The sequence below is a fragment of the Elephantulus edwardii genome, unplaced genomic scaffold, assembly GCF_000299155.1.
Source record: "Elephantulus edwardii isolate Elephantulus edwardi_28Jun2011 unplaced genomic scaffold, EleEdw1.0 scaffold00126, whole genome shotgun sequence".
Classification (NCBI taxonomy): domain Eukaryota; kingdom Metazoa; phylum Chordata; class Mammalia; order Macroscelidea; family Macroscelididae; genus Elephantulus; species Elephantulus edwardii.
The window spans coordinates 9,207,755-9,225,930 of NW_006399876.1; the positions used below are offsets into that span (position 1 = coordinate 9,207,755).

The following is an 18,176-nucleotide window of genomic DNA, read 5'->3' on the forward strand; positions in this document are numbered from 1 at the left end:
GGGCGGGGGCGGGGCGGCGGGTCCCGGGCTCCGGCCTGCGGAGGAGCGGCCCGGAGAGGCGCCTGGGAGCCGGGCGCAGCCCTGAGCTGGGGGCCAGGACTCTGGGACCCCAGACAGGGCCTGGAGGGTGCCGTGGTGGAAGCGGCACCCTGACCCCCCGCCCACCACCTCACAACCCCAGGATGCTCCCCTTCGCCTCCTGCCTGCCGGGATCTCTGCTACTCTGGGCGCTGCTGGTGTTGTTCTTGGGGGCAGCGTCTCCCCAGGATTCGGAGGAGCCGGACAGCTACACGGTGGGGACGCTGGGGCCCCTGGCCTGGGACGGGCTGGTGCGGGACACAGACAGGATCCCCGGGTGGCTGTGGCTGGAAAGGTGCTCCCCTCTGCTTTGGTGGAGCTGCGGGGCCATTGTTTAGAGCAGGCCAGAAGCGGGGGGCCTGAGCTTGGAGGGAACCAGGGTGATCACTGGCCACTTCTGGTCCCCTTCCAGGAATGCACAGATGGCTACGAGTGGGACCCGGACAGCCAGCACTGTCGGGGTGAGTGTGCCGCGGGCAGCTGACTCTCTCTCCAAGAGTACAGGGAAGGGACAGCCCCACCTCTAGAGTGGCTTTGGGGGACCTAGTGCCTTTCTGCAGCCTAGCCCTGCTGGGCCCCAGCCAACTCTGGGTCTCTGGGGGCAGTTCAGAGAGGAATGGAGGAGTCATCCAGGGCCCCTCCTTCTCTGGGAAGCCCACGAAACCCTCCCCCACCCCCAGTAAGCAAGAGAGCAACAGGGCACAGCCCCGAGCCAGCTGCTGAGCCCTGGTTCCACTCTGACCTGCCCTCCTGTCCCCTGACAGTCCCAGAAGGCCATGTCCAAGGGGTTGTCCAGGGCCTGCATGGCACTCCCCGGGGAAAGACAGAAGCCTGCTTGGAGGAAGGAGAAAGGCCCCGTGGGAGCAGCAGGCCTGCTTCCAGTACTGGTGGCAGTGTAGGGGCCTTGCTGAGGGCACACAGCCTGTGGAAGGCCGAGCCAGGCTCCTGCCCCAGCCCTAGGGCCAGGCCGGGAGACGGGCTGTGCACAGTGACCTCTTTGCAGATGTCAACGAGTGCCTGACCATCCCAGAGGCCTGCAAGGGCGAAATGAAGTGCATCAACCACTATGGGGGTTACCTGTGCCTGCCCCGCTCGGCCGCCGTCATCAACGACCTGCACGGGGAGGGATCCCCACCTCCACTGCCCCCTGCTCCACACCCCAACCCCTGCGCTCCAGGCTATGAACCTGACGAGCAGGAGAGCTGTGTGGGTGAGTGTGTGTGTGTGTATCAACCTGAAGCTTCTAGTCCCAACTTTCACCAAGCACCCAGCATGGTATTTGTGGTCCTCCGTTCCTCCAGCATCGCCCATGGCTCCCAGGGGCCTCTAGAATAATATCCAGACCATATTCAAGACCCTCACTGTGGCTGAGTCCTGTCACATAGTCCCAGTCAGCTCCTGGGACCTCGCAGCCTATGTCCCTTGTGCCTTCCTGATGTGGTTCCCACCCTTGGGACTCATGGGCCTTGGAGGAAGAAGAGGGTCGGTCCAGACATCAGTGCTCCCAAAAGCTTCAGGCAGAGACATTCCCATTGACCCCTGATCTGGAGTCACACTTGTTTGTGATGCTGAGGAACAAACTGTGTGCACCTGTGTGATGGCTGACTGTCCTCCCACCATGAGGGGTCTGTCTTGTTGGGGACACAGGGCTCCTGGCAGGGACTAAGCAGTGTCACCAACAGATGTGGACGAGTGTGAACAGGACTTGCATGACTGTCGCCCCAGCCAGCAGTGCCACAACCTGCCTGGCTCCTACCAGTGCACATGTCCTGATGGCTACCGCAAGATTGGGCCCGAGTGTGTGGGTAAGGCTTCACCCTGGCACCTGACCACCCCAGCCCACTCCCAGGGAGAATTGGATTCGCTCCAGCCCCCTGACATCTCTGCTATCTTGCCCACCACACACAGCAGTCTGGATGGTATAAGGGGTCCTGACGCCGTGGCCCTGGCCAGTCTCCCAGACAGGCTGGCCTGTGTCTGACTTCCACCCCTCACCCTGTTTCCTGTCTCCATCCCAGACATCGATGAGTGCCGCTATCGCTACTGCCAGCACCGCTGCGTGAACCTGCCTGGCTCCTTTCGCTGCCAGTGTGAGCCCGGCTTCCAGCTCGGGCCCAACAACCGTTCCTGTGTGGGTGAGGCTGGGCCAGGCCAGACTCCTGACTTGGGCAGGGAGGCAGGGATGTGGAGCCCCTATCCTGATCAGCTTTGGTCAGGGGGACTCTGACTGCTCCTCTGCTCTCACTCCTCCCATTTTTGCTGGTGCCCCCAGATGTGAATGAGTGTGACATGGGGGCCCCTTGTGAACAGCGCTGCTTCAACTCTTACGGCACCTTCCTGTGTCGCTGTCACCAGGGCTATGAGTTGCACCGCGATGGCTTCTCCTGCAATGGTGAGACTTCTGCTTCTGTTGAGGGTTCCTCCACTGGGTCCTCTAACCCTGCTTCTTGTCACACAGTCCCCTGTCTGACACCTCCATGTCCCATCCACGCTGTACCCACATCCCTGCTGAGGGCCCACCCCTGGATACTTACAAGGCCTTTAAAATCTTGCTCCCAGGACCTCCCACCCTGGGGCGAAGCACAGGAGGGAATAGTAGGTCCCCACTAATGCTCACTGGGGAAACTGAGCAAAGATAGTGGGCTCCCACCCCTCGCGAGCCAGGGCCCCACATTCGAATCCAAGTCACTCTTCACTCTGAGTCTGTTTCTTCCTCCATAAAATGTGTTGTCTTGAGAATTAAGTGGAAAAATGAAAGTGGATGTGGGCTTTTTCAAGTCTTTGTAGCAACACTGAAAACAAAACCAAAATAATCTGTTGCCATTAAATGGATTCCAATGCATCGCAACCCTACAGGAAGGGGTGAGTAGCTTGATGGATTCGAACCACTAACCATTCTGTTAGCAGCTGAGTGCTTAACAATTGCTCCACCAGGGCTTCTAAGCAAGCCACACGCACTGCTTGTGAGTCGATTCAGACTCATGGCAATCTTCTACTGGTTTCTGAAGCTGTAAATGTTAATGGGAATAGACTCTCCTGTTTCTTCCATGGAGGAGCTGGTGGATTTGAACCTCCAATCTTTCAGTTCACTATGCTACCAGCATCCTCAGAGCCCCTTAACAACACTAAAACTCAAACCACACACACACACACACCCCAAAAAAACAACTAACCAAATAGATGGGGGGAGATGCCTGTCGAAGTGATTGTGACTCCTAGTGACAAACTGCCCCACACTTTGCAGTCTGCCGGTCTTCTTTATAGAAGCAAACTGTCGCATCTCTTGAGGAGTATGCTGGTGTATTTGAACCACTAGCCTTTTGTTTATGGCAACCAAGGGCTTAACTGCTGTGCCACCAGGGCTCCCTTAGCAAAACTAAAAGAACTGCCAATTACTGAGCCCTTCCCAGGGCCGTGGGCTGTACTCACTCTCTCCTTTGCCACATTTAATCCTGTCAACCGTCCAATGAGGTAAGTGTGCTTTTTCCTTCCTCTGCAAAATGAGGACATTAATACGGTCCTCAAGGATTGGTGGGAGGATTGAAGGCCCGGATAAATGGTAACTTTCACTGCACAGTGAAGAGAGGGTAAGTGACTGCCAAGGTCATGGAGCTAGGGGTGAGGTGAGGCCAGGGCCCAGTCCTGGTCATCTCATTCCGTGTCATCTGGCCATGAACCCACATTATGTGGTGCTTGCTGATGAGAAAGGCCTCTGTGGGCCTTGGGTCAGAGTTAGAGCTGGTTCCTCCTGTTGGTCCACCCTTGGCAGGAGGTGATTGGCTTGCTTGGGCCAGTACTGGTCACAGGGACTGGGCAAGTTATCGACAATCAGGGCAGACTGGATCCTCAAGACTCAGGTCGTCTTCTCACTCATTTTTCTGACAAGGAAATGGAAAGTCCCCAGATGAATCCATAAAAGGAGTTCTGGTGGTATAGTGCCTTCTGTGTTGCAATGTGAGCCCAAAGGTCAGCAGTTTGGATCCACTAGCCCCACCAAGGAAGAAAGATGGGAAATCTCCTCCCGTAAAGGTATTGTTGTTGTGTGCCATCGAGTTGGAACAGACCCATAGCTGACCTTCCAGTGAATTTTCACAGTCACTTTCTCACATGGGAGGAGACTGTCCAGCCTTTTCTCACACAGCTGCTGGTGGATTCGAACCGCTCATCTTTAGGATTGCAGCACAGTTTACAGCCTCCGAAATCCAATGGAGGATCGTTAGGGGTTGAAATCGACCCCAGTGCATTTGGTTTGGTTTTGTAACAAATTAAGACTGTAGGATTCAAACCCAGGCCTGGAGATTCCTAGTGCTTTAATTTGGTATCTTCATATAGACCTGGGCATCGAGAAAGTCTGGAGCCAGGACAGAGTGAGAATCCTGGAAACTTCGGTGCTGTTTAGAGAGCCCTGGTGGTGCGGTGGTTAAGATATGCTAATCAAAAGGCTTGAACCCATCAGCTTCTCTGAGGGAGAAACACGAGGTAAAGACCAGACGGTCTGCGTTTGGCAAGATTGACAGCCTTGGAAGTCCTCTGGCAGTTCTGCTCTGCCTGCGGGGTCTCCAGTTGGGACTGACGTGGCAGTGGAAAGGTTAGGGCTGCACAGACAGTTGGCCATTCAAACCCACTCAGCTTACACTCAGGAAGAATGGGCTGGAGAATCAGTAAAGAATCAATGCACTGCCATAGTCTGGTCGGTTCACAGTGACCCTCTGTTGTGTTTCTGATGTGGTAAATTTTAAAGGAAGGAGACTGACCATCTGTCTCCCACGAGGGGATTGAAACACATTGGGCCTTTAAGTGAGCAGGGCAACAGCTATGGACTATCCACCAGAATTCCTTAACTGTGACTGTAGCTAAAAATCCTACGGAACAGTTCTGCACTGCAGTTCACCAAAGCAGCACAAGCTAGAATGGCCCCCACGGGTTTGGTTTTTACAAAACTTGGACGGCTGTGTCATTTTCCTCGTTTCCCTCATGTTCCTGCCTTGAGCGTGAGTTACCGTAAGTGCTTGTGGAACTGAATTGAGAGAATTCCTGTTCCCCAAGAATCCTTGTCCCCACCTTTAGGCTCACTCGCCATCTTATCAACCCCATCTTGTCTTCAGATATCGATGAATGCAGCTATTCCAGTTACCTCTGCCAGTACCGCTGTGCTAACGAGCCGGGCCGCTTCTCCTGCCACTGCCCGCAGGGCTACCAGCTGCTGGCCACACGCCTCTGCCAAGGTACAGGTTGTTGGTCGGGCTGGGCACGGTGATGTGAAGGGTTGGTGGTCTGACGCCTGGGTTCCAGCCCCTTTCCCATGGCACAGACATCGACGAGTGTGAGTCGGGCGAGCACCAGTGCTCCGAGACCCAGACCTGTGTCAACTATCACGGGGGCTACCGCTGCGTGGATACCAATCGCTGTGTGGAGCCCTACGTCCAGATGTCTGACAAGTGAGTCAACTCGACGCCGAGGTCTTACAAAAACTGCAACTCCCAGCGGATTCTGCGGCGGACCGGCGTCTATCCGGGCCGGAGAGTGCGCGCGAGGGCTGCTGGGAGTTGTAGTCCACCGTGACTAAAGCATGCGAACGGCTCTACTAGGAGTGGGAGGATCCATCGTGCCCTCCTTTAGGGGATAGGCAAAACGGGGAGCGGGGGCTAGGATCTCATTCGTGGCCCCCATCTTGGGGTCTCCAGCAGATGTCTGTGTCCGACCTCCAATCCCCTGTGCCGCGAGCAGCCTTCATCCATCGTGCACCGCTACATGAGCATCACCTCGGAGCGGAGCGTCCCCGCCGACGTGTTTCAGATCCAGGCAACGTCTGTCTACCCCGGCGCCTACAACGCCTTTCAGATCCGTGCGGGAAACTCGCAGGGGGACTTCTACATTCGGGTAAGAACTTTGTCAGGCCCATCCTTCCAAATGACGTGCAAAATCCACCATTTAATTCCAGGAAGCCCAACGTGGGAGTGTGGGTTATGCTGCCAGGCCCCGCCCCTTCTCCCGAAGCCCCGCCCCAGGCGGGACGTCCCCGGGTTACAGGGTCCAGACTTTGTGTTTAGACTGCCCCACCTCGGCCCCGCAGAGTAAAAACAGTGTCCAGAGCTGTGGCGCTGTTTGCACTGCGCTCTCCCACTGGACTGTGAGCTCCGAGTGCCGGGATCTGGCCTAATTCATGTAAATAGGTCTGCACTGTGTGGGTAGAAAGGTAGGGGTGACCTAAATTCCCAGGGTACAAACTACGGGCTTTGAATGCTGTTCTAAGGAGCCCCCCACACACACTCTGGAATTTGCAGCCCAGTGCAGGGTTCTCTACCGTCTCTGGCCTGTTTCTTTACTCAGGCTGGTGGAATGGGAGGTGCTCGGAGAGCCAGAGAAGGGTGGGTGAGGCACTGGACTTGACCAAGAGTGACAGGGACAGCAGGGTTAGTGGGTGCAGGGGCCCGGATCAGAGAATCGCTCTCTGCTGGTGGAGCTTTGAGGTGGGAAGCTGTGGTTTGCAGGGAGCCCGGGCGACAGCGGTCTGACCATGGCCCTTCTGCTGTGTTCAGCTGGAGAAAGGGTTTGTGTGGTGACAGCAGCTCTTGCTGGAGTGCTTGAAGGGGCATTTGCCTGTCCTAGGTCACCAAATGCCCTACCATTCTGGTCCTGAAGGCAGGCCAGCTGACAATGGCGGGAAGAGCACCACTGGGTGATGTCTTGGGGCAAGAACCCATATTCAGAAAGGGAGATGTGAGGGCCGGGCAGGTTCAAGAGTGATGTCATAGCCTGGCCTGGGTTCTCTCAATGGCTGACACGGGTGCCAGGCATGGGGGTCAGGAGGTGAACTGGGCTAGGATCCTGGTACACAGGGTGATGCAGTCAATGTGTCCCCACCCTGCAGCAAATCAACAACGTCAGCGCCATGCTGGTCCTCGCCCGGCCTGTGACGGGGCCCCGGGAGTATGTGCTGGACCTGGAGATGGTCACCATGAACTCGCTCATGAGCTACCGGGCCAGCTCTGTACTGAGACTCACCGTCTTCGTGGGGGCCTATACCTTCTGAGGGGGTGGGGGGACCTGCAGGAGTGGAGGGAGGAGCTTGGGGCTCAGGGAGGACTGTTCTGCTAAAAGGAGAGACACTGTTGTGAAGAGCAGAGAGAGAAAGGCAATAAAGGGAGAAAGAAGGAGTCCTGGTGGCTGAGGTAGGTGGATTAACCCTGTAGTGACCTCAGATGGGGGAAGGGAGGTGAAAGGGAGCTGTGTGCTTAGTTTGAGGTGTGCAGCCCCTAAGGCCAGGCTTGGTCCGTCGCCCTGCTAGGAGGATAGAGTGAAGCCTCAGCCCAGAGACTGACTTGGCTGATCGGCTAGGGAACCCTGGCTCTGGGAAGTGCCCGAAGGCACTGAGTTCCATTCCAGCTTGGCCCCAAAAAATCAATTTGGATGAGCCCACACTGGTCTTGTGCCTCAGTTTTCCCCCCATAAAACGAGGCCATTGGACTGTTAGTGTTTTTCAGTTCTTCTTTTTCAAGCTACAGAACTTATCAGGAAACATCATTCAGCTGGGACTCTTTGATGACAGCAGTTCGGCTCAGAGCTGTGGTGCCCGCTGAGTTCAGCTCCTTGGCAGCCTCAGTGGCCCCACACGGTGCTCCAGAATCCTGAGTAATTCAGTCTACAAACTGGCCTGGAGCTCCGGCGCCTCTCCATAACACAAGAGTGCTGCTGTGAACATTCAGTTTTTATCGTAGCCCAAAAGGTGCTGGTTAAAAGGCTGGGTAGCAGCCAAGTGGGCAGAAGGTAGGTGCAGGGTCCACCTTGTGGCACAGCTCAGGTCAGAGGACTGCAACTGCAGTAGAGCTGGGACAAGGTCCTGCTCAGAGCGGGTCCCAGATTTCTGCAGGAAGAGGGGAGATCAGGCCCTGTGCTGTGGGCAGCTCCACCCACCCCTTCGCTCCAAGCCTGTCCCATGCCCTCACCTCTGCAGCCGCCCACACTTGATGGTGCTCAGCAGCATCTCCTGCTCCTTGGGCGTGGCACAGGCATCATAGGCGGCCAGGAGGCTGGAGGGGGATGTGTTGGAATTACTGAGGGCTGACCATGGCTGGCTGAGCTAGCCCCATGGGCAAGGAGACACGAAGGGGTCCAGTGCCCACAGCCTAAGCTGGCGCTCAAGGCCCTGTGCTGTCCTTCCAGACTCCACCCCTGCAGCTGCACAGGGACAGAACCTGCAAAAGTGCCAGCAGCTCTCTGAATAAGATGCTCTGTCTAGGCGCTGCCTGGCCCAGCGAGATGGGCATCTTCCTGGCCTGGCACCCCGGCTCTTCTTCCAAGAGCTTGCTTTGCTCCTCCTGCCCATGGCCACTGTCTGACCTTTACTGGTTGTCTCTCTCAGGCCCCACCTGTGATCTGGAGTTTAGGTGGCTCAATCATTTCTGGGTCTCTATATCAACACAGAGCTGGGCCCCCCACAAAGCACTAATTGAGCTGAGTCCACGCGGGAGCCCGAGGGGGCTACCTGGCAGGGGTGCTGTACCGATCCACCAGAGCTGCCGCCTTCTCCCCACTCACTCCTCGAACCTGCATCAGCTGACGTGCAAACACCTCCCTGACAGATTGGGCCTGGGGGAGAATGTGGGAGACTGGGTCAGGGTTAGTCAGGGAGCAGCTACCTTTGGAGGAAACTGGGCACAGACAGTACCTTGTTCTTAATGGCTCCTGCGTTGAAGTCACTGAAGGTGAGGAGTGAGCAGAGAGGGTTTGGGGTGGGCCTGGCCCCTGGCTCACGGTCCCCGGGGGTTCCCCAGGGGCGGCTGCGTAGGGTATGTCCCTGAGGGGAAAGGGGACTGAGGCCAGGTCGAAGCTCCAGAGAAAAACTCTCAGCCAGTTCTTGTCTGATCTAGGCCTCAGTAGGTCAGCCTGAGAAATGGGGCTCTCACCCACACCACCACCCTCGGGTGAACAGGGAAGGCCTGGGTGGGGACACCTGCTCACCTCGTAGAGTCTCTGCAGGCCCCGTGTCAGGAGTGCCAGGTAGGCAGCTGTCTCCTTAATGTCTGCCGTGCGCTTCACAAAGAAGCCGTCGATGACCTGAGGAGGAGGCCGCCCTGCTCAGCCGCGTCCTCGGGCCCTGCCGGCCCGGCCCTCCCTCCATGTACCTGAGTGTTAGTGACAGCCTGCAGCAGGGTGCTCTCAGGGAGGCTGAGGTTGTGCACGGAGCCGTGTTCCTCCACCAGGTAGACCCGGCGCTCCAGGCCGCAGCGCTTCAGCCGGAACTAGGAAGACAGCAGAGGGACAGGGAGGGTCACAGATCTATGGGATGGTTCCACCGGTGGGTCTGCTCCTCATTCCCAGCCTCTGCACCCATCTCAAGGTAGGTGTTGCCCCTCTGTGGTCTGAGCTGTCCTTCCACCTCCCTCCTTCCTGTTGAGTCTTCAAGCCTTTTCCAGCCACACGTGGTCTCTGATGGTGAGGCTAGCCACCACTCTGCCCTCCTTTAGATGCGAGGCTGCAGGCTTGGCTGCCCAGGGGTCTTTACCACGCCCCTCTGGCAAGAAAGAGCATTCTGCCTGCCTGTGCACACTGGCTTGCCTGGGTAGCCGCAGGGTCTGGGCCCAGGGATGTTCTGGGGCTCTGCCCCAAAGAGGCCACCCAGAAGACCTCTGGATTCCTCTGGGCTAAGGAGGTGCCCTGGAGCCATGGGCATTTCTGGGGAAAGGGAGCAGAGGCTGGGGGCACGGATGAGGCCAGTGCGCGAACCTTCTGCTCTCGGAAGCGGCCGTCGATGATGCTGCTGCACAGGTCGTCCAGCCGCTTGCGCTCCACAATGTGGTCCAGCACGAGCTCGCCAGGCCTCGCTGCCAAGGGGCCAAGCAGCGTCATGTGGTTCATGTTCCCCACCGTGCTGTGCCTGCCTCTGATGCCTGCCCACCTCGGGCCCCTTACCAGGATCTCTGGGGCTGGTCTCCCGTGCTACCCACACAAAGTCCCCAACATGCAGCTTGCGGACCATATAGTTCACGTGCAGCCGCTGCAGCTCTCGTAGCAGCTCCGGCCTGTGCCCAGCCCTGGAGTTTAGAGGCGGGAGTCCAGGTCAGGGAAGGCTGGGAATCCCCAGCAGTGTCTTTTCTGCGGCTCCCCGCCCCCCGAGCTCTGCTCACCCCGTGGCCTCGCTGACATCCACACACAGCAGCACCCTGTACTCGCCGGGCCCCAGCTCCATGGGTGGCTGCTGGATGCCCGCTTCACTGGTGCTACTGCAAATGGAGAGAATGGTGGGTGTGAGGCAAGAACCCCCAGTGCCAAGGTGGCTCCCCCTTCCCCCTGCAGGCAGTGGAGAGCTAACTATAGGTGTGGACACAGGAGTGGGGTGCTGGCCTCATTTCAGGGAGCCCTCTTGCATGCCCCCCAGTCCCCACTTACGGCTCAGCTGAGGTTGCTCCTGGCACTGCTGGCTCCTCCCCGGGGGGCTCCTTGGGCCCTGTGCCCACATCCAGCGTGTTCAGGCCCTCCGACTCGGCCAGCTTCTGGGCCAGCTCCAGACCCTCCGGGGTGAGTGAGTACCTGGGAGTGGAGGTGAATCCAGGTCTCCTGCCTGCTCCCCGGGACGCTGGCTGTGCCGCCCCACTGGGGACTGTACAAACAGGCTCAGCTCCCCGCCGCCCCATCTAAGAATATTCACTTACCCTGGCTCTGTCCAACACTGTTTCTTGGGTCTGCACACCCAGGACTTTCCTTCCTTATTCAAGCTGCTCTCTCCTCCCCATTCCTAGAAATACCTTTCCACATCCTACTCGGTGAATCCTACTCCTTTCATCCAAAACCTTCTCGATAACCAGAGGCACTTCTCCCTCGCAGGCCTGCCTTTGTCTGGTAGACCCTCTAGGTATCCCAATAGTTTGAAACCTGGGTGACTGGAAGTCACTTCCGTAATACCAGGCTTGCTCCCCTTCCCCAGCACCCTCAGCCCTGCACTTGGCCCCACCTGGCTGGCTGGTGTGTTCTGAGGATAAGGTTCCGGTGGAGGAGGGTTCGGAGGGCTGGCCAAGGCTGAGTACTCCTCACGGTCACCTGTCAACAGGGGCAGAGGTCCTCAGCCACTGGTGCCATGGTGTCCCCAAGACAGGCCCCATTCCAGGGCCATGCCCGAGGAGGACAGTGTTGGGGGCTGAAGGTCAAACCTAGAGCCTCTAGTCCTGTCTTCCCTGCTTCAGAGCTCACCGTGGGGGCCCCATGGGCACATCTTTGAAGCAGTTCCTCCTTAGTCAGGAAGCTGCAGCCACTAGGATTCTGAAATCAAGGCAAAATGACAGCACAGGTTGGGTGCCTGGTCCGTGCTCACACATCCTCAGACACCCGGCCTCTCCTCACCCAGGCTGGCCCTAATAGGTGGCTGATTTTTACCACCTGGTCTCAGCCAGCTTTCTCGGAGGGTTGGGTCCCTGGGTGCTTACCAGGTGCTCGCGGTAGAGCAGGAGCAACACAGCTCGGGCTCCTGAGTGCCGGGCCGGCCAGTAGCTGCCAGGACCTCTGGCTTTGGGCCGGGATAGAGCCTAAAAAGTACAGAGGGGCTCTGAACAGGAAAGCCAGCCGAATGGCTGGAACAGGGACTCCTAGATTCGGGTTCTGTTTCAACCGGCTTGGGAGAAATCACTCAGCTGCCTCACTCTCCTTATCTGCAAATGGGCCAAGTGGTCAGCCAATCTATTGCAGAATTAGGATGACACACTGGGGTGAAGGAAGATAGGGCTGTCCACCTCAACCTCGGTTCTCCAGGACCACCCCCCCCCCAGGCTGCAAAACTCAGGAACAACTTAATAGGTGGAGCCCCCCCTTACATGTCTCAATGGTCTGACTCTCCTCACAACTGTGTGGTCAACATTCCCATCCACAGATGAGAAAACAGAGTCTCAAAATAAACCACTTGTCAGACCAGGTATCACTGATGACACTAACTGGACCTCAAATCAAAACCTGTTGGCTCCAAGTGAGTATCAATTCACGGGAAGTCTCCATCCGGCTTCCCACGTGGAGACTGTCTCATCAGTTGAAGTGGCCAACCTTTGGTGGGCAGCCCAACACAAAACATGCTACGGCCCTTCTCTGGTCCAGGCCTGCTTAATTCCAAACCTTCCATAAAACCCCACAAAGCCACGCCTCGATAACAGAAAATCACCCTTCGGGTACCCCCATCTCCCCTGTCACTCTCTCTTGTTCTGCGCTTACGGGCAGGGAAGGGTCCTGAGCTTCGCCACGTGGGACTGAACTCTTCTCTGCAGGTGATGAGACCGCGGCATGATCACCTGTGGGGAAAGAAGAAAAGTCACCCCTGGGCCACACTCCGCACTCTAGTCTGGGTTGGGACGTAGCCTAATCAAGCGGTGCAGGAGACCGGTGAGGCTCGAGGTTAAATAACCAGGCCGGCAGCAGTTGGGCGCTTGAAGGACCGGTATACGAGGTGAGCACGAACGCTGCACCCGGTGGACAGAGGAAGGCTGACCCTCGCCGCAGTGCTCACCGCCCGAGGCTCGATGCTGCTGCAGCCGCTCGTCCAGCATCCGGCAGAGCCCGTCTCCGAAGTGCTGGAGGATCTTGGCTTCCTTCCCGCTGCGCAGGGGCAGCGGGTACCGCCGGAGGGAGCGCAGCGCCTGCGGGGGCAGCGGATGCGGTCAGGCTGGCCGTGGCGTCCAGCGCCCGTCCGGACGGCCAGGGCCCCACCTTCTGAAACACGAAGCGAGTGCGGCGCCCCCTGCTGGTCGCCTCGTCCCGCCATTCGGTCAGCCAGCGCACGAAGAGCGGGTTGGGGCAGACCGGCAACGGGCGCTTCCGGCCCAGGCGAACCGGCGCCGCCATTCGTCCCGGAGCCGGGTCCTCGGGCGCGCTTCGTACCGGCGCGTCTGGGACAATTCCAACCTTGGGGGGGGCGGGACTCTACAATGACGTGACCCCCTGGGGCACTAACTAGAGGCCCACTTGCCGGATCCCACTGTCCTAAGTGGCTGATTAGAACTCTACGGCTCCGAACCCGCACCCCACCCAGGCCCTGGGAGCCTAGACTCCGCCCCTCCCTCCTAGCGCAGACAGAAGAGAGGGGCCCTCTCTGCAAGTGAGGGGAACACTCCCACAGTGCCTCCTGTGGCTGGGAGGCCAGAACGCAGAAGTGTTTTAACTGCGCGATTTGAGCTCAGCGTCTCTAATAAGGGTCTTGCTGTCGGTTTCAGCTTCACCTTTGCAGAGCAATCTGGGGAGTGGGAGTGGGCTTGAAAAGAGCCCAGGAGTGCCAAATGCACGCAGGTTTACTTGCGAGAGAGATATATAGGTACCCGAAATGACCCAAGATTGAGGCAGGAAGGATTGGAGGATCTTCGCAGGAAATGGTGATCACGACCTGCAAAATATGGTCGATCAGGGAATGCAGAGTCGGGAACAGGCAAAGAATACTGGAAGCGAGGAGGATGCGGCAGTCATTCTGGGAGGAAAGGGCCTCTAAGGAACGGTGATGGACATCCAGCGAGATAAGGCACTTGGTTGCACAGGCGGAGCAAGTAAGGGTAAGAAGCTCAGAGATAGAAGGAGAGCGCTTTTCAGTTTCCATAATTTATGAATAATCTTCAGGGGGAGAAACTGAAAATGGGAATCCCGCATAGTGGCCCTAAATGGAAGCAAAGGTGAGTGTACAGATTTGGAAAGAGGGTCTCGCTTTGGGCTTGGAGCAGCCCTGAGGGCCTTAGCAGTCATTCCGGAAGTCCAGAGTGTCAGCTCTCAGTCCTGCAAAGGAACTGCAGACCCCGCCCAAAAACCCCACTTCGCATCCCCCTAGCCGGCTCCGGCCTCCCGCCCGACACCGCCTTATAAGGAGCCTGAGCCGGCGTGTAGCCTGGCTCCGCCCCCTCCAGGCTCATGTCCTAATAAGGACATCTAGGGCATCCTGTGGCTGGGGGCGGGCGGGAGCGCGTCTCCAGGGTAACGGCGAAGTCCCCCTCCCCCTCTCTGTTGCTCTTGGAAACAGGAGGTTCGAAAAAAGTGGAACCAGAGTTCCTTCTGACTGAGCCACAATTAAGGGGTGAGAGTCGAGCTCTGGCTCCCACCTAGGGCTCCCGGCTCCCGGTAGCTCAGCTGGTGGACCGTGAGCGGGGATGCCGTTGTCCTTGACTACAACCCCCAGCATGCTCTGCGAGGTACCCCAATCCCGAGTTCCCTGGGTCGTGAAGATGAGCTCCCAACACTTAATACTTGGTTTATGGCAACAAGGCTACCACCAGTTTTGTCTCTGGTTATGCCTCAGAGATGCTTGCGAGCCTTGTCTTCTCATCTTGCAGAGGGTGAGGACGTGGTCATTGTTCGAGGCCAGCAAAGTCTTCCTGGAATCTTCCACCACAAATATATTCTCACAGTTTTGCAGATTATTAATCATCTACTTGGCTATCAACCTAAACAAGGTTAAAATCTGGTTTGATATAAATTTTCACGCTGATGAATAAAAGATACATAAAAGAATTCTTTGTCGAAATTCACAAACCCTTGCCTTCTTTATTGCATTGAGTGAATCACTACCAGACATCTTTAAACAAAGATAAAGCCTTCCTGGCAGTGTGTATGTGTTGATTATTTAAAGTTACATAAAGCCGTTTTTGAAGAAACAGCGGTAGTATGGTATATAGGACTGTCAGTGAAAAGGTTATTGAGAATAGCCTTCTCTTGGATGTTTTTCTTGTCTAGGGACTGAATTCTAGGTCAGTGGTTGCTTTAATTCTAGAAAGCAGAATGCTAACCCCACTTAAAATCTTGAGAGTAAAGGATCCAGAAAAAAGCCAAAATGAATACTAGAAAAACGTCTGGCTCAAAGGTGAAGGGCTGTAAAATCAGGGTTCATTTTTGTGTCATCCTTAAGGTGAGTCAGGGCCTACAGCTCAGCGCAGAGGTTTTTCCTGGGAATTTACACCAATGAGCGCGCTCTCCGTGCCCTTCGCCCCAGCCCCTGGTTGCTTCGACTACATTTCCCAGCATGCAGTGCGGAGCAGGGCGACCAATCTCCGTTACCCCGAGAGCTCAGAGACGGCGCAAGAGCTCCGGACTTCATTTCCCGTCGGCCCGCGGGGAGAGCGCCGGAAGCCCGCCCCGCCCCTCATTGTGCGGCTCATACTAAACGGAAGGGGCCGGGAGAGGCCCCGTTCAGTCGGATCTGGGCAGCAGCTGCGGCGGCTCTTGTCTTCTCTCGCTCTTTTTGCCATATCCCTTTTGCTTCCGGAAACATGGTGAGCGGCCGGCCACGGCGCCCAGGGGAAGCGGGTGCGGGTCGGTCCTCTGCGCACGGGAGGAGATGGGGGAACGACGTCGGCACCCCCCTCCCCCAGCGCTGCGGGCGGGACGAGGGTCTCGTGCCGAGGGGCGGGCGGTGCCGGGACGCGCGTGCGCGCCCGCGGGCGCCTGGAGGGCCGTCTCGGACGTCGTTCGCGCGCCCCCTGGCCTCCCTTCCCCCACCTCTCTGATGCGCCCGCGCGGACACCGGCCGTGGGGGAGGGGTCGAGGGCGCGCGCCCGCCGCTCGCCCCTTGAAGCTGCAGCGGGGCCGGGAGCTAGTGCGTTCACGGGGCGCGCGCCCGGTGGGAACACGCGGTGTTCGAGCCTGGCCGGGGTGGGGTGTGCGGCGAGGGAGAAGCGCGCAAGCCGTCTTGGCGCGCGCGCCCCACCCAAGCGCTGTTCCTGTCTGAGCGTCATCCTCCCTCGGCAGCAGCCGGGTCTTAGTGGCGAGCAGGTGGCGGTGATGCCCGCGCCCTGGAGGGGCCGGCAGGATGCTGGAGCGCCGCAGTCCGGGTGGGGCCGTAGGCACCCAGAGTGGCCACTTGCACCGCGCCGCACGGACTGGGCGCCCGCGCGGGAGGCCACGGCCCGGCCCGGCGTCGAGCGCATCCACAAAGCGAGCCGGGTCCGCGCGGCCTCGCATGGAACGGCGCTGTCCGCGGCGCGTGCGCACACGCGCGGGCCAGGCTGCGGGGCCCGAGCCCTGGACGAGTGGAGCCATCGGGCCTTCCCGGATGGGGCCCGAGGGTGGAGCCGAGTTTAGGGAAGTGACCCAGGCGGGCAACGCCCGGAAACCACTCGTCCCTTGTGTTGGGCCCGAGGACTTGAGAACTGAAGATTGTGTAACTGCCCAGGCGCTTGCCCGCAGCAGAGGGGCCCGCAGCCCAGCGCCTGCAGGGGGACACTGGGGCTTGAGTCCCTCGAGGCATTGGTGCCTCTAGGGGAGGGGGCCGAGCTGTCGCCTTTCCCCGCCCACTCCGGAAGCGACGGAGTCACGTGGCCGGCTTCCTCTGCAGTTCCGGGGTTGGGGGGGGATGTGCCGAGCTCAGTGGGTTGTCGCTCCTTCTCTTGTTTGGGCCTTTCCCCCCAGCTGGACACTTCCCAGTGCACGTTTAACGATCTTCGGAGGACCCTGGACACTAGGGTTTGGCCTGTTAACCCCTGTCCTCAACCTTTGAGGCCCTGCACCATTCCCGGAAGGCAAGGTGTTGTCAGGGATGAACCATCATTGTAGTGGTGATTCTTCCTCTGGGTAAGAGCGCCAGCAGGAAGGACTATTTGTCTAAAAGCGACATGGAAGGGACGTTTCGGATAAACCTGCTGGAACCTTAGATCTTGTCTGGCGTAGAGGGCTTTAGTAGCTGCTTTTCTAAAGTGAAAGCCCATGAGTTGAGGGATGCAGGCTGCCCTCCAGAGTCTTTAAGTCCACATTTCAACCCAAGGACCGAGATTGAGTATTGTATGTACTGTGCGAGACCATGCAGAAATTCAAGGTTCACATGTCAGTGGAGGTTCTCCTTTTGTATCTTGTTCTCTATCCTGCAAGATGGGATATTGAGCTCGGTGATCACAGATCTCTTCTGTGGCTGTCAGTCTGGACTCTGTTCCATCTCATCATTTGACAGGGTCTGGGGTGTGATCTTCAGTTTGGGAAGGACTTAAAGACCTTCTAGGACGTGGGGCAGTGGGCTGTGCTTGTGGTGTGAGGGGTTTCTGATGCAGAAGCAAAATTAAGACTTGCAGAGTCCCGGGAACGCTGAGGGATGTGTGTCTCATCTCCCAGGCCTCCGGTGTGGCTGTCTCTGATGGCGTCATCAAGGTGTTCAATGACATGAAGGTGCGCAAATCATCGACACCAGAGGAGGTGAAGAAGCGCAAGAAGGCGGTGCTCTTCTGCCTGAGCGAGGACAAAAAGAACATCATCCTGGAGGAGGGCAAGGAGATTCTGGTTGGGGATGTCGGCCAGACTGTGGATGACCCCTATGCCACCTTTGTCAAGATGCTGCCGGACAAAGACTGCCGCTACGCCCTGTATGATGCAACCTATGAGACCAAGGAGAGCAAGAAGGAGGACCTGGTGTTTATCTTTTGGTGAGCTCCTGTTCCGACACTTACCTGTCACCTGCCTTAGCCACCTTTCTCAGAGTGGGCACTTCTGTGACTCAGTGTCAGCCACTGGTATCTGTTTAGGAGGGGTAACTGTCCCAAGCTCTTATCTGTTGATTGGGCCTGTCAGAGGCCATCCCAAACGTTTCTCCATTGAGAAGGGTCCTTCATTGCTCCATAGCAGTTGCTCAACTGGAGAAAAGGATTGTAATTTTCCTCACTCTTTCCTTCAGGGCCCCTGAGTGTGCACCCCTTAAGAGCAAAATGATCTATGCTAGCTCCAAGGATGCCATCAAGAAGAAGCTGACAGGTAAGGACCAGAAAGAGGGCGCCACATGCCTTCTTCTTGGGGTGGTGTACAGAGTCTGACGGAAGAGGTCCTCCCAACCCCTCCCCTCCCTGCTGGAAGTCAACCTTGCCTCTGTCCATCTGCTAGGATTGGCTCCTTCCCAGACACAGCCCCACTCCCTCGGTGCTTCTGCTTACGGTCACTTCCCCTTTGTTCTCACAGGGATCAAGCATGAATTACAAGCAAACTGCTATGAGGAGGTCAAGGACCGCTGCACCCTGGCAGAGAAACTGGGGGGCAGTGCTGTCATCTCCCTGGAGGGCAAGCCCTTGTGAGCCCCTTCAGCCCCCTGCCTGGAGCATCTGGCAGCCTCAGACCTGCCTGTGGGGGCTGCAGGCTGCCCCCTTCCTGCCAGACCGGAGAGGCTGGGGGGATCC

The 18,176-nt window shown here is 57.7% G+C and overlaps 3 protein-coding genes across 3 annotated transcripts; 2 read left to right on the top strand and 1 right to left on the bottom strand.

Annotated features, from left to right (window-relative positions):
- The first annotated feature begins 167 nt into the window (after positions 1 to 167).
- On the top strand, positions 168 to 7,232 carry EFEMP2 (EGF containing fibulin-like extracellular matrix protein 2). The gene is made up of 11 exons (XM_006893317.1): positions 168 to 293; positions 491 to 539; positions 1,082 to 1,288; positions 1,761 to 1,883; positions 2,097 to 2,213; positions 2,351 to 2,470; positions 5,184 to 5,303; positions 5,390 to 5,516; positions 5,763 to 5,958; positions 6,950 to 7,133; positions 7,183 to 7,232. Exons 1-10 carry the CDS (start codon positions 183 to 185, stop codon positions 7,109 to 7,111), a joined length of 1,332 nt encoding a protein of 443 aa, XP_006893379.1. The 5' UTR covers positions 168 to 182; the 3' UTR covers positions 7,112 to 7,133; positions 7,183 to 7,232.
- A 643-nt stretch (positions 7,233 to 7,875) lies between these two features.
- MUS81 (MUS81 structure-specific endonuclease subunit) lies at positions 7,876 to 12,897 on the bottom strand. The gene is made up of 16 exons (XM_006893318.1): positions 12,763 to 12,897; positions 12,563 to 12,692; positions 12,271 to 12,347; positions 11,499 to 11,597; positions 11,266 to 11,334; positions 11,030 to 11,115; positions 10,468 to 10,608; positions 10,206 to 10,298; positions 9,991 to 10,112; positions 9,805 to 9,902; positions 9,204 to 9,320; positions 9,040 to 9,135; positions 8,747 to 8,875; positions 8,564 to 8,667; positions 8,025 to 8,108; positions 7,876 to 7,942 (listed from the first exon to the last, which is right to left on the bottom strand). The coding sequence occupies exons 1-16, from the start codon at positions 12,895 to 12,897 to the stop codon at positions 7,876 to 7,878; spliced, it is 1,647 nt and encodes a 548-aa protein (XP_006893380.1).
- A 3,181-nt stretch (positions 12,898 to 16,078) lies between these two features.
- On the top strand, positions 16,079 to 18,074 carry CFL1 (cofilin 1 (non-muscle)). The gene is made up of 4 exons (XM_006893421.1): positions 16,079 to 16,186; positions 17,128 to 17,435; positions 17,684 to 17,760; positions 17,962 to 18,074. Exons 1-4 carry the CDS (start codon positions 16,079 to 16,081, stop codon positions 18,072 to 18,074), a joined length of 606 nt encoding a protein of 201 aa, XP_006893483.1.
- Positions 18,075 to 18,176: the final 102 nt, after the last annotated feature.

Bases quoted from the DNA above. Each gene is read 5' to 3' on its own strand.
- EFEMP2 (XM_006893317.1), top strand. From the start codon at position 183: ATGCTCCCCTTCGCCTCCTGCCTGCCGGGATCTCTGCTACTCTGGGCG. The intron at 2,214-2,350 runs GTGAGGCTGGGC...TGGTGCCCCCAG, and splicing joins CAACAACCGTTCCTGTGTGG to ATGTGAATGAGTGTGACATG. The intron at 5,959-6,949 runs GTAAGAACTTTG...CCCACCCTGCAG, and splicing joins AGGGGGACTTCTACATTCGG to CAAATCAACAACGTCAGCGC.
- MUS81 (XM_006893318.1), bottom strand. From the start codon at position 12,897: ATGGCGGCGCCGGTTCGCCTGGGCCGGAAGCGCCCGTTGCCGGTCTGC. The intron at 11,116-11,265 runs GTGAGCTCTGAA...CCCTGTTGACAG, and splicing joins GTGCCCATGGGGCCCCCACG to GTGACCGTGAGGAGTACTCA. The intron at 7,943-8,024 runs GTGAGGGCATGG...CTCTTCCTGCAG, and splicing joins AAGTGTGGGCGGCTGCAGAG to AAATCTGGGACCCGCTCTGA.
- CFL1 (XM_006893421.1), top strand. From the start codon at position 16,079: ATGGGGCCCGAGGGTGGAGCCGAGTTTAGGGAAGTGACCCAGGCGGGC. The intron at 17,436-17,683 runs GTGAGCTCCTGT...TCTTTCCTTCAG, and splicing joins GACCTGGTGTTTATCTTTTG to GGCCCCTGAGTGTGCACCCC. The intron at 17,761-17,961 runs GTAAGGACCAGA...TTGTTCTCACAG, and splicing joins CATCAAGAAGAAGCTGACAG to GGATCAAGCATGAATTACAA.